The sequence below is a fragment of the Rhinopithecus roxellana genome, chromosome 5 (assembly GCF_007565055.1).
Source record: "Rhinopithecus roxellana isolate Shanxi Qingling chromosome 5, ASM756505v1, whole genome shotgun sequence".
NCBI lineage: Eukaryota > Metazoa > Chordata > Mammalia > Primates > Cercopithecidae > Rhinopithecus > Rhinopithecus roxellana.
This window is the reverse complement of record NC_044553.1, coordinates 126,283,485-126,296,045: the sequence shown is the minus strand read 5'-3', so window position 1 is coordinate 126,296,045 and position 12,561 is coordinate 126,283,485. Positions and strand designations below refer to the sequence as shown.

The window sequence follows — 12,561 nt, the reverse complement described above, 5'->3', positions numbered from 1 at the left end:
TTGATTTTTGAACCATGTGACTCTGTTCTTTTTTTTAATGATTGTAAAACAAAATAAATACTCTTCATATTAGAAATAAAATGTTAGGGCCGGGCGCGGTGGCTCAAGCCTGTTTGGGAGGCCGAGACGGGCGGATCACGAGGTCAGGAGATCGAGACCATCCTGGCTAACACGGTGAAACCCCGTCTCTACTAAAAAAATGCAAAAATCTAGCCAGGCGAGGTGGCGGCGCCTGTAGTCCCAGCTACTCGGGAGGCTGAGGCAGGAGAATGGCATAAACCCGGGAGGCGGAGCTTGCAGTGAGCTGAGATCCGGCCACTGGACTCCAGCCCCGGCGATAGAGCGAGACTCCGTCTCAAAAAAAAAAAAAAAAAAAGAAATAAAATGTTAGAAAAATCTGGATTCAAAACTAGGATTACTGTTCTACCCTAGCAAAGTTCACTACCATTCCCAAAGGCAGTTTTCTCATTGACATAATGAGACACAACAGCGTGCATGAGGTCCTCAGCTGGCCTGCACCCTAAAGGTGCTCCACACACGCAAATCACTACTATTACCATTACTATTACATAACAGATAGAATATAGAATTATACTGTCACTACTATAACCAGCATTACATACTAAGAAAACCCGCGTTCAGAGTATAAAGAAGGCTGTGGAACCTCCTGCAGAAGGTGGGAGGGCCTGGGGCTGTGGATAAAGGGGAGCTCTCTGGGGCTGTGCTACCTGAACCTGGAACCTGGGCCCCCAGATTGGGTCCCCAGGCCTGTGCACCTCAGCTTGCTCACCAACTCACTCTCAACATGGGTAACACCTTCAACTGCAAACACATTTAAAATCACAAGCCAGCTCCCCTCATCAACACCAGAAAACGCAAGTCTCCACACGGGCCCAGGATGACAACCTAGAAGTGGTACTAGCCACAAAACACATGGAAAACACGGTTCTTGCACACACCTTATGAGACGTCGGAGAGCTACACAGTGGAGGCATACAGGGCGTAGCCAGACGGTCTAAGTGGGCCATGACGACAACCGCCGTCTGTCGCAGATCAATGGCAAGCTCGTTGTCTTGCGGAAGGGTGAGGTACCTCAGGAAACTCTCGTTGGGGCTCAGGGGGCCAGACAAAAGCTAGAAAGGAAAAGTAAACAAACATTCGGAAAAATTAAAGTGACACAATTAGCCTTTAACCACTCTTTATATTTTGGTATTGACTCATCTGACACATCAAATGACAATGTTGATGATACAGTTATACTACACATCTACATATTTATGCAACATACAAACTGACTGGGTAAATGTCTAAGTTTGTGGTATACATGTCCACAACGCTGACTGTGCATGTATACATTTATGATACCACAGGTAAGTTGAATCCACACAGAGTACTAACACAACCAAACCACCCCACAGGCCTAGGACCCCTGGAGAAAGGCAGAACCACCTCTGTGGGAACCCAGCACAGCATCTCAAGCTGGCCTTGAAATCTAAAACCAAAACCTTTATTTTAATCTCCCACTCTGGAGAACATCTACTTTCATTTGCAAATCAAATCGCAGTTCTAATTCTTCAAAAGGCAGAAGAGCCCTATTACCATTAGTTTAAAGGCTGCCAAATAATAGGCCAGGCGCAGCGGCTCACGCCTGTCATCCCAGCACTGTGGGAGGCCGAGGTGCGCGGATCACAAGGTCAGGAGATCAAGACCATCCTGGCTAACACGGTGAAACCTCATCTCTACTAAAAATACAAAAAAATTAGCTGGGCTTGGTGGCGGGCGCCTGTAGTCCCAGCTACTCTGGAGGCTGAGGCAGGACAATGGCGGGAACCTGGGAGGCGGAGCTTGCAGTGAGCCGAGATCACGCCACTGCACTCCAGCCTGGGCGACAGAGCAAGACTCCATCTCAAAAAAAAAAAAAAAAAAGACTGCCAAATAATAGAAAAATTAAACCAAAGCACGATACTGAAATGCCTGACTTTCCTGAAAAGACTGGCAAAATCCAACTTGTACTTGACCTGTAAAGACCAGCATCCTGGAGGTTTAGGCTCAGGACCCCGCACACCTGCTCCTCCCCAGCTCGGCATCCACACCTGTTAAGGGGGGAGCTGGTACTCAACAGAGTGACAGCTCAGGTGACACACCCTGCATAGAGCATAGTACACAGGAAGGGCCAAGAAGTCAGACCACCATTTTTGTTGTTCTTCTCTGGTACTGATTTCAAAGTGCGTGTTTCAAGCTTGGTTCTCCGCTGATAAGGAACTCGGTGCTCACTGAGCCAAACCGCGTCTTCTCTACAAACAAGTGACCTCCCACACCTTTCTCATCCGACTCACTGCTGTTACCACCAAACACACACACGACAGAGAAAAACACTGCCGTGGACATGCACGCTGGCCTGGCTTAAAAAATAGAATCGAGTGCCACCTAAACACAAAGTGCAATCATGACACTCACGTGCATGTCGCCCTCGGAGTGAGGTGTATCCTTACTGCAAATGATGCTCTGGAACCTCTGCAGCAAGGGCAAAAGCGGGGCGCTGGTGCCCTGGGCGGAACGCTCATTGTCAGTCTCCTGTGCCCCGCTGTCCCACAGCTGAAGCAACAACAGGATGGCAGACAACATTTGGCTAAAGGAGAAAAGATATTCATTCCTAGTAAAAACACATTAACTTTTTTTCTTCATGGTTGATCTAAAATAAAAGCAAACACAGCTAGATAGAAGTGAAGAAATACTTCGCATCTGAAAGGAAACGAAAGTAAAGCTGTGGTAATTAAATCACTGAATTGCCACCGAGATTTTAGCACAAGACATCGCCTTCTGCTGATCGGAAAGACTAGTTAAGAAGCTCAAAGAGCACGTTTACATGAAAGCTCTAGGATCTTAAATTCATGGAATAAAAATAATTAAATTAGGAAAACTGAAAGAAAAAAAAAAAGAAAGAACAGTTACCAGGCTAGAAAACTGAGCATAAAAAAGCAAGTGATGAAAAGGTAAAGAGAGAACGAGCTCTGGGACGTGGTTCTCTGGTTACAGAGCACCACAAATCTGCTGCAGTCACAAATAATTCAGTGAAATGCACACAATGCAACAGGTATTTGGATACAGAGGCGCCTCCCCAAAGCGTTCCGAGTCTGCGCCAGCCCTCACCTCAGCGTGCCTCTCTGCACAGCCAGCTCCAGCAGGATGGCCAGGGCCAAGTGCTGGTCCTGCAGGGGGATGCTTCCTGGCCCTTTGGTGCCTGGCGTTCCATGAACATCCCTGAAATGAAAGCAGTAGATGCAGGAACAAAGCGACCTCCAGAAAGACAGCATGCTTACAATCACACTACACGTTTACCACACACTCCCTCACAAGGAAGGAAATGTTTTTAATATTTAGAATCAAGTTTCTGAGACTTACTACTCAGATTTATTCAGAGATTTTAAAGTATATGATTAATTAGCTTACACAACTATATTTTGAGTATTCATTAATATGCCATGTAATATACCATATTATATAATATATAATATACCATGTAATATACCATATTACAGTAGATGACATACTCCAAGTGTGCGAAGCATAAAATAATTTACCTCATTATCCAAAACATGAGTAGAATATCTATCTTTTACAGTTTCAATGACGTGTAAGACTGTAACAGTATCAACATTCACCTACAGAATCAGAGAACCAATTTCTAAAACCACCTGAGAATCTGGAGGCAAAATGTCTACACTACTTTCTATCTCTGATCAATAAAATATTTTTAACTTTTCTATGTCACTCAATAATAAATATTTAAAAATTCTATCCCAAGACTGCAGAAAAAAGATCTTATGGCATCAATATTACAGTTGAATTTTTGAAATCAAGTCCAAGCCTATGTTCAGGGCCTCCAGCATTAAAACTCTGTGGTAATGCCTTCACCAGCAGGCTCAGGAAGTGGACTCAGAGCCGGGGGCGCAAACGCCAAAGGCCTCCTGCCCGCTGGAAGAAGGCACAGTGCTGACCTCTGGCAAGCAGAGTGAGGCGCGGCCTCACTTTTCCTCTGCATCTGTCCTTCCTGTTGAATTCCTTTAAATTTAAAAACCTTAACAAAAATGCCTAGCACCCAAGACGAGAGTTCATGTTTTTCCTTACACACAAATGATTCCTATTCACAATTTTTTACCCTAAAAACATCAGTTACAGGACTAAACAATTTGATCCTGAGTAGTTGTTTACTCCTACATTATCTATAAGACTTCAAACCAAGTGCCACTCTGCACTCAGAACAGCAGCTCCTAATCATCACAGAGAGACACACAACGTAAGCGCTCAACCCTCTATGGATGACTGATGGCCAAAACTCTAAGCATCCTCCCTCGTCATCTCATTTAGTATCACAGCTTCCTGGGTCTAGTCAGAGTATCATAAGTCAAATTGCCTGAAAAGCTGAGAACCCACACTTGGAATCAAAGCACTGAGAGCTTGCAGAACACAGGTGAGAAACCAACCTACTAGGCTTCTCAGCTCTAAAGCAAGGGTGGTAAGAACCAGCCTCCGAGCAGGCCAGCTGTCTGCATGCAGAAGGCAAGAAAGGAAAGAACTCACCCGGTCACGACAGACCTGAGGAACCTGGTCGCTCTCTCCACCACCTCCAGCCACACAGAGGACACAGTGCTCTCGTCGAAGAGCGAGGCCTCGGGAAGTGCTCGCAGGGCATCCAGGGACTCCTGCAACAGCTCACTGCAGAGGTCCGCATCCTCGCCTGGGCGCACACACGCGTCAGAGGAGCCCCCCACCACTCCCGTCTCCCGCTGGGCTTCCCAGCCCTCAGCAAGAGAAGATGCCACTGTCCCCTTTCTAATCCCTCACTCAACAGGCCAAAATCTAGCACAGCTGTTCCAGTCAATTCTGTGTTTCGTGGCTGTCACATGAGCAATACACTAACTCCTTGTTCTTCTAGAATTAAGTCCGTACTCAGGTGTTCCACGGTAGTGGTTGGCGTGGGGGTGGGGGGTGCATGCACTTGCTCTTTTTTTTTCTCTAAAGCACAGACATGAAAAGCCAAACAGCCTCTGCAGCCTCTCATCTCACAAGCAAGGAAACTGAGGCGCAGAGAGCACATGGGATCAGCCGAAGGGCACACGGTGGCTGAACCGAACTCGAAACCCAGACTGTTGGTGGGTTAGGGAAGCAGAACCACGCACCACACCAGGGACCGTACCTGATCGCCAGGCCCTGCGCAGGAAGGCGAAGGCGAAAGACAGCGCCGCTCGAGATCCCACTCTGGCGAGCCCCTCCACGCCTTTGCCCGCAGGCCGGGAACTGCAGACGACACACATGGAACATAAAACCAGTCAGCAGCGGAGGGTGCAGATACCACATAAAATCAATATTATGAAAGGGTGTGTACCAAAATCCGACTAATGGTTTTCTTCACGTGACAGGATCACAAGTGTATTTTCAGTTTTGTTGTTTAACAACTTTCATCAAACGTCTTTTGTAAAGGAAAAGTTTTCTCTTTAAGAATCAAAGAAATGTACAAGGAATTTTAAATGTCTTGGGAAAATGCTCATAAAATGACCTCACAAAGCGAGATTCTAGTGGGAGGAAGCAGACGACAAGGAGATAAATACATAAACGGAGGGAGAATAAACCCCACATGGGAGACCAGACCAGAGAGGAGCTGGAGGAAGAGCAACAGAGCCGCACGCCTCGCCCCAGCTCGCCTGGCTCGCCCCAGCTCCGGTGTCCTCCACTCAGGGTCCACTCCCGGCCACGGGTGAAGCCCTGCATGCTTGACCCACCCCATGAGGAGTCGCTCTCTTCTGAGGGAAGTGCTCATCACCCTCCTGCATCTTTTTAAGCTTTTCACTACTTGTGTATGTTAATTGCACAAATCACAGTTTCATTCTGCATGTTGTAAAAGGTTATACAAATGGCTCACCATAAAAATCATCCTGTACGGCCGGGCGCGGTGGCTCAAGCCTGTAATCCCAGCACTTTGGGAGGCCGAGACGGGCGGATCATGAGGTCAGGAGATCGAGACCATCCTGGCTAACACGGTGAAACCCCGTCTCTACCAAAAAAATACAAAAATCTAGCCGGGCGAGGTGGCGGGCGCCTGTAGTCCCAGCTACTCAGGAGGCTGAGGCAGGAGAATGGCGGGAACCCGGGAGGCGGAGCTTGCAGTGAGCTGAGATCCAGCCACTGCACTCCAGCCCTGGCGACAGAGCCAGACTCCGTCTCAAAAAAAAAAAAAAAAAAAAAAAAAAATCATCCTGTACAAGAGAGAAAAGGCTAGAATACAAAAATGCATATATAGGGGGGCTGAGGCAGGAGAATGGCATGAACCCGGGGGGCAGAGCTTACAGTGAGCCGAGATCACGCCACTGCACTCCAGCCTGGGAGACACAGCAAGACTCTATCTCAAAAATAAAATAAAATAAAATAAAACAAAATAAAATAAAATAAAAAAGCATATATAATCTTAACTCAATCACGCACAGCAAGTAATTCTATGTTATACTTTATACTGTATCATATTTCTAATATTACAGTATTGTTACTATAAACAATATTCTCCAAATTTACTAAAATTTGCTTTATGATCGGGGAAATCCTATAAAAACAGGTGATATGAAGTTCAAGACCAGCCTGGCTCACATGATGAAACCCTGTCTCCACTAAAAATACAAAAATTTGCCAGGTGTGGTGGCGGCGTGCCTATAATCCCAGCTACTCGGAGGCTGAGGCAGGAGAATTGCTTGAACCTGGGAGACGGAGGTTGTAGTGAGCCAAGATCGCACCTCTGCACTCCAGCCTGGGAGGCAGAGCAAGGCTCTATCTCAAAAAAAAAGAGGGATGTTACAGAAGGATCTCCCCAAGACATAATGTGTAATAAAAATGGCAATGAAGAACACAGCTGGCCAGGGGCATCAGTACATGCTTATCCATAAGTGCCTGAAAAACGCAACAGGAGCTCAGAGAGGAAACACAAGAACCTCTGACTGGGTACCTGAAAGACGGAAATCTTTGCTCCTAAAAGAGAAATATGAACACGACAAGACACAGACATGTAACAGGACACACAGTCCTTATAAGAGAAAGCACGGGGCCAAGTGTCGTCAGAGGAGGGGGGCGAGTCACTTTAGGTCAGGAGTTGGAGACCAGCTTGGTCAGCATGGCAAAACCCCGTCTCTACTAAAAATACAAAAATAAGCCGGGTGTGGTGGTGCATGCCTGGAGTCCCAGCTGCTTGGGAGGCTGAGGCAGAATTGCTTGAACCTGGGAGGAGGTGGAGGTTGCAGTGAGCCAAGATTGCGCCACTGCACTCCAGCCTGGCCTGGTCGACAAAGTGAGACTCTCTCTCAAAAAAAGAAACTACTCAGCAATAATGAAATGATGATACATGCAACGACCCCCTTGGGAAAATGTCAAGGGGATTATGCTGAGTGAAAAAACTGAATCTTGTTTGAGGCCAGGAGTTCAAGACAACCCTGGGAAACATAACAAGACCCGTCTCTACAAATACAAAATTAGCTGGGTGTGGTGTCGTGCATCTGTGGTCCCAGCTACTCAGGAAGCTGAAATGAGAGGACTGCTTGAGCCCAGGAGTTTGAGGCTGCAGTGAGCTATGATTGTATCACTGCACTCCAGCTTAGGCATCAGGGTGAGATCCTGTCTCCAAAAATTACAATAATAACAATATAAAATTAAAAAGCCAATGTCAAAAAATCACATAATAGAACAGATGAGTGGTTGCCAGTAGTTAAGGTGGAAAGAGAAAATGTGAACGTGGGTATAAACAGCCCTTGTCCATATACCCTGATTGCAGTGGTGGTCTCAGAAAATCTACACCTGAAAAAACTGCAAAGAAATACACAATTGAGAGCATGTAAAACTGGGAAAACCTGAAGAAGACAGGCAGACTATCAGAGTTAACACTCTAGTTGTGATGACTGTGTCGTAGTTTACAACTAGCTACCATCGAGGGCACAGGCGCGAACAATAAAAGGAATCTCTATGCTGTTTCTTACAACTGTATGTGAATCCACAATTATTTCAAAAAAAGAAAGGCTTTTTAAAAATTTTAGTTCTTCCACTTAATGAAAGATACATTTCAATTAATCCACCAACCCTATGTCATCACAAAGGAAACAGCAGAGAAAAACCAGCTGGGCTCTCAGCCATTTCTGCAGCTGAGGGAATTCAGTTTGATTCGACAAACACACAACAGTGCTTGGAGAATCTGAGCACCTACCACCCACCCATACATGACACTCTGATTCACGACCATCACAGCCGGCCAGGAAGGAAGGAAAGAACCACTGCACTCCTATTACCAAATGGGCAGGACTCTCATCTGTCACTTGGTTTAATTTACTCTAAAACTATCTTCAAAAATACAACATGTACAGTCATCCCTTGGTATCTGCAGGGGATTGGGACCAGGCCTGCCCCACCCTGGCTCCATACCAAAACCCTAGGATGCTCAAGACCCTTATATAAAATGATGTGGTATTTGCATATAACCTGTGCACATCCTCCCGTATAATTTAAATCATCTCAGCCAGGCACAGTGGCTCACACCTATACTCCCAACACTTTGGGAGGTCGAGGCGGGAGGGTCGCCTGAGCCCAGGAGTTCAAGACCAGCCCAGGCAACATGGCAAAACCCCATCTATACAAATTAAACAAAAAAAAAAAATTGGCCAGGCGTGGTGGCTCAGGCTTGTAATCTCAGCACTTTGGGAGGCCAAGGCAGGCAGATCCCTCGAGGTCAGGAGTTAGAGGCCAGCCTGGGCAACACAGTGAGCCCCTGGCTCTACAAAAAATAAAAATTAGCTACGCATTGTGACGCACGCCTGTAGTCCCAGCTACTTGGGAGGCTGAGGTGTGAGAATCACTTGAGCCCAGGAGATCAAGGCTGCAGGGAGCCATGATAGCCCCACTGCCCTGGGCAACAGTGAGAACTCCATATCAAAACAAACAAACAAGAAAAACCATCTCTAGATTACTATAACACCTAATACAAGGTAAATGCTCTGTAATTCGTTGTTATACTGTATTGCTTTTTATTTTTATTTTTTATTGTTGTGTTGGTTTTCATTGCTTTTCTTCCAATATTTTCGATCCACAGTTGGTTGAATGTGTGTTTGTGAAACCCACTGATACAGAGAGCCAACTGTAATGTGATTTCAACTATATTTAAACATAAGGAAACAAAAAAGGAAAACAAACACAAAAAACATAAGAAAACAAGGAAACAGGCTACAGGTACCGCTCCTGTCTCTGGGGAACAAGACGACCGGGGTTTTGCTCTTCTTTCTTTCTGCCTCCTGTATCTTCTATGTGCTCTCCAGGGAGTCACACATCACAGTCAAATAAAGCCAACACTCCCAACTACATAAAATAAAAATTTCATCTGGCAATCCTGTAGTTTAACCTTCTGAGGGCAAAGGTCTAATAGACAGCTTCATTTTGGAAAAGTACAATTTTACATAAGCTTAAACCTTCTAGTGACTGTTAGTAAATAGGGAAAATCTGTGATATATTAACAGGCATCAACAAATTAAAACTCATACGCCCAAAAGCACCTTTTTTTTCTTTCTTTTTGAGACAGGGTTTCATTCTTGTTGCCCAGGCTGGAGTCCAATGGCGTGATCTCCACTCACTGCAACCTCCACCCCCCGGGACCAAGTGATTCTCCTGCCTCAGCCTCCCGAGTAGCTGGGACTACAGGCGCCCGCCACCTCGCCCGGCTAGTTTTTTGTATTTTTTTAGTAGAGACGGGGTTTCACCGTGTTAGCCAGAATGGTCTCGATCTCCTGACCTCGTGATCCGCCCGCCTCGGCCTCCCAAAGTGCTGGGATTACAGGCTTGAGCCACCGCGCCCGGCCGTAATTTTTTTATTTTTAGTAGACACAGGGTTTCTCCACGTTGGTCAGATCTGGAACTCCCAACCTCAGGTGATCCGCCCACCTCGGCCTCCCAAAGTGCTGGGATTACAGCTGTGAGCCACCGTGCCCGGCCCAAAAGCAACTCTTGTAATAAAAGAATAAGAAAATCACATTAGGAAGGAAAAACATGAAGCATCTAAACTAGCTGGGCACTAAACATTACAATCTGACTATCTCCTACCCAGCAGCAAAACAAAATAAAAAGTATACAACGTTCAGAACTCATTCTCAAATTTATACTTGAGCTCATCTAAAGCTTTGGCTAGCTTCCACAGTTACAGACAGAAAAACGTCTTTAAAATAATGACACAGAGCCAGGCGCAGTGTCTCATGCCTGTAATCCCAGTACTCTGAGAGGCTGAAGCAGGAAGACTGAGGCCAGGAGCAAGACCCCATCTCCACACACACACACACAAACATACACACACACAAATTGTTTTCACTTAGCCAGGCATGGTGGCATGTGCCTGTAGTCCCAGCTACTCAGGTGGGCTGAGGCAGAAGGATCACTAGATCCCTGAACTTCAAGGTTACAATGAGCTATGATTACACCACAGACGTTGTCTCTCCAAAACCAAAAATGTAATTGAATAAAATAAAATAATGACACAGATCACATAGTATGGTCTGTTACTACATGAGCAAATTGGCAAATCCATTCTCCAGATTATACAAAACATACGAAAAGGGAAAGAATAAATTTCAGAAGCTGAAGACAGACACTATACTGAAAATCTTAAACTTTCTGGAACAAAACAGTCTGAATTTTATATTTCACTGGCACCAAGATTCTTTCTTTGCTTTATTGTTACCTTTTTTTGTCCACAGGAGGCAGAGAAATGCTGCTGCTTTTCCACTTAACTTTGACATTCTCCTGAAAAACGGTTCTATTCAAGGCAATGAAATAGCGCTCCAAGATCACTAGCCTCTGCTTGAGTCTCAGGGCTGAGAGGGTGGTGGTGGCTGACTGGACGGCCAGGGCCTGTTGCTCTTTAACCAGCACAGAAAGACACTCCTTCAGTTCATTTACATCTAGAAAACAAGATAAGAAAAGGTGGTGGTGACAATGTGGCCACCATTTGTTGTAACGCTGAGAAAATGGATGATGACGACAGGTGGTACTGGAAGGCATGATATGTGGCAACAATGGTTTTAACCAGTTTACACATACGAGCTCAGGCAACCCTCACACCCAACATGGTCAAGCAGTGCTGTCCATCCATTTTATGGATGAGGAAACTGAGGCACTAAGTGGTTAAGCAACTTGTCCGAGGCCACAGAGAGGAGTGCAGCACATGACAGAGACCATTCTGAGCCACCATGGCACACTGCCTCTCTGGAAACATCATACAAAAGACGCTGGCCGGGCACTGTGGCTCACGCCTGGAATCCCAGCACTTTGGGAGGCCAAGGCAGGTGGATCACTTGAGGTCAGGAGTTCGAGACCATCCTGGCCAATGTACCATGAAACCCCTTCTCTACCAAAAAAAGATACAAAAATTAGCCAGGTGTGGTGGTGCGTGCCTGGGAATTCCAGCTACTCAGGAGGCTGAGGCATGAGAATTGCTTGAACTCAGGAGGCAGAGAATGCAGCGAGCTGACTGTGTCGCCGCACTCCAGCCTAGGTGACAGAGTGAGACTCTGTCTCCCCAAAAAAGAAAAAAGTTACTAACAGAACTCTGAAGTCAATATTAGTCAATATTTCTCAGCAGCATATCTCCTAAACAGAGAAAAACAGCCATTATATTCATGTTGCAAAACCAAATTCAAAATAAAAGCGATGTCTTGATAAAATTATCCAACATGCATGACTCACGAAACACATTTATGGACATGTTTTAGAAGAAGACAAAGTAACCAGTTAGAATACACATTCTAACTAGTGATATTTCATTACATTATTCTCTCTACTTCTATGTATCTTTGAAAATTTCCATACTAAGAAGTGTTTTGTAAGTAGCTAGAAGGCAATCACGTGAGTGAAAATAATTCAAAGGATTGTGGACTTTCAACTAAGCATACATCTACCTCAGAATACAAACCATTATAGGGGAATTGTTAAGTTACCTCCCACCAATCCCCTATAACAGCACAGCTCCCAGTGGCGGGGTGAGAGCTGGGCTCTTCTGTGCTTGCCTGTCTGCTGCTTATTAGCCTGGAGACCAGCAGCCACCAGCTTCGCAGCCCTGGATCCTCGCAACACCCCTACTGGCTGCCTCCCCTTTCCGGCAACCCGTTACCTGGATATGCTCTCCACAGGATGGGAGGGACCTCAGAAGGCATTAAAGGGACACATCTCACCACTCCCTAGAAAGGCACAGGGTGGCGCATACTGTGCCCAGCACCAGCAGTAGGATGTGAGACCTAGAGCTTTGCAGCTAAGAGCTAATAGTTATTTAAAACTACATGATTATGATAACAGTACACGTGTTCTGCTTGAATTTACTAAATTCTACTGTTGGCTTATAATTAAATCATGTGATATTCCACGTTTGGATATGCTTATTTAATTTTTACAGAAAAAATGTTAAAATTATTTCACATAGCCATTTGTTAAAGCACAGCAACATAACTCAGCAGACTTGATTTAATCTGTATCATCTTATATATATCACAATCTTATTTT

At 45.5% G+C, this 12,561-nt stretch overlaps 1 protein-coding gene across 1 annotated transcript in view; it reads right to left on the bottom strand.

The window, feature by feature from the left end:
* The window catches only part of LOC104661520 (E3 ubiquitin-protein ligase HERC2-like), a 228,152-nt gene that overhangs the window by 166,850 nt on the left and 48,741 nt on the right, over positions 1–12,561 (bottom strand). The window contains 6 exon segments of the mRNA XM_030931658.1: positions 960–1,133; positions 2,458–2,629; positions 3,151–3,261; positions 4,582–4,738; positions 5,198–5,298; positions 10,748–10,967. Coding sequence (XP_030787518.1) covers positions 960–1,133; positions 2,458–2,629; positions 3,151–3,261; positions 4,582–4,738; positions 5,198–5,298; positions 10,748–10,967 — 935 coding nt within the window.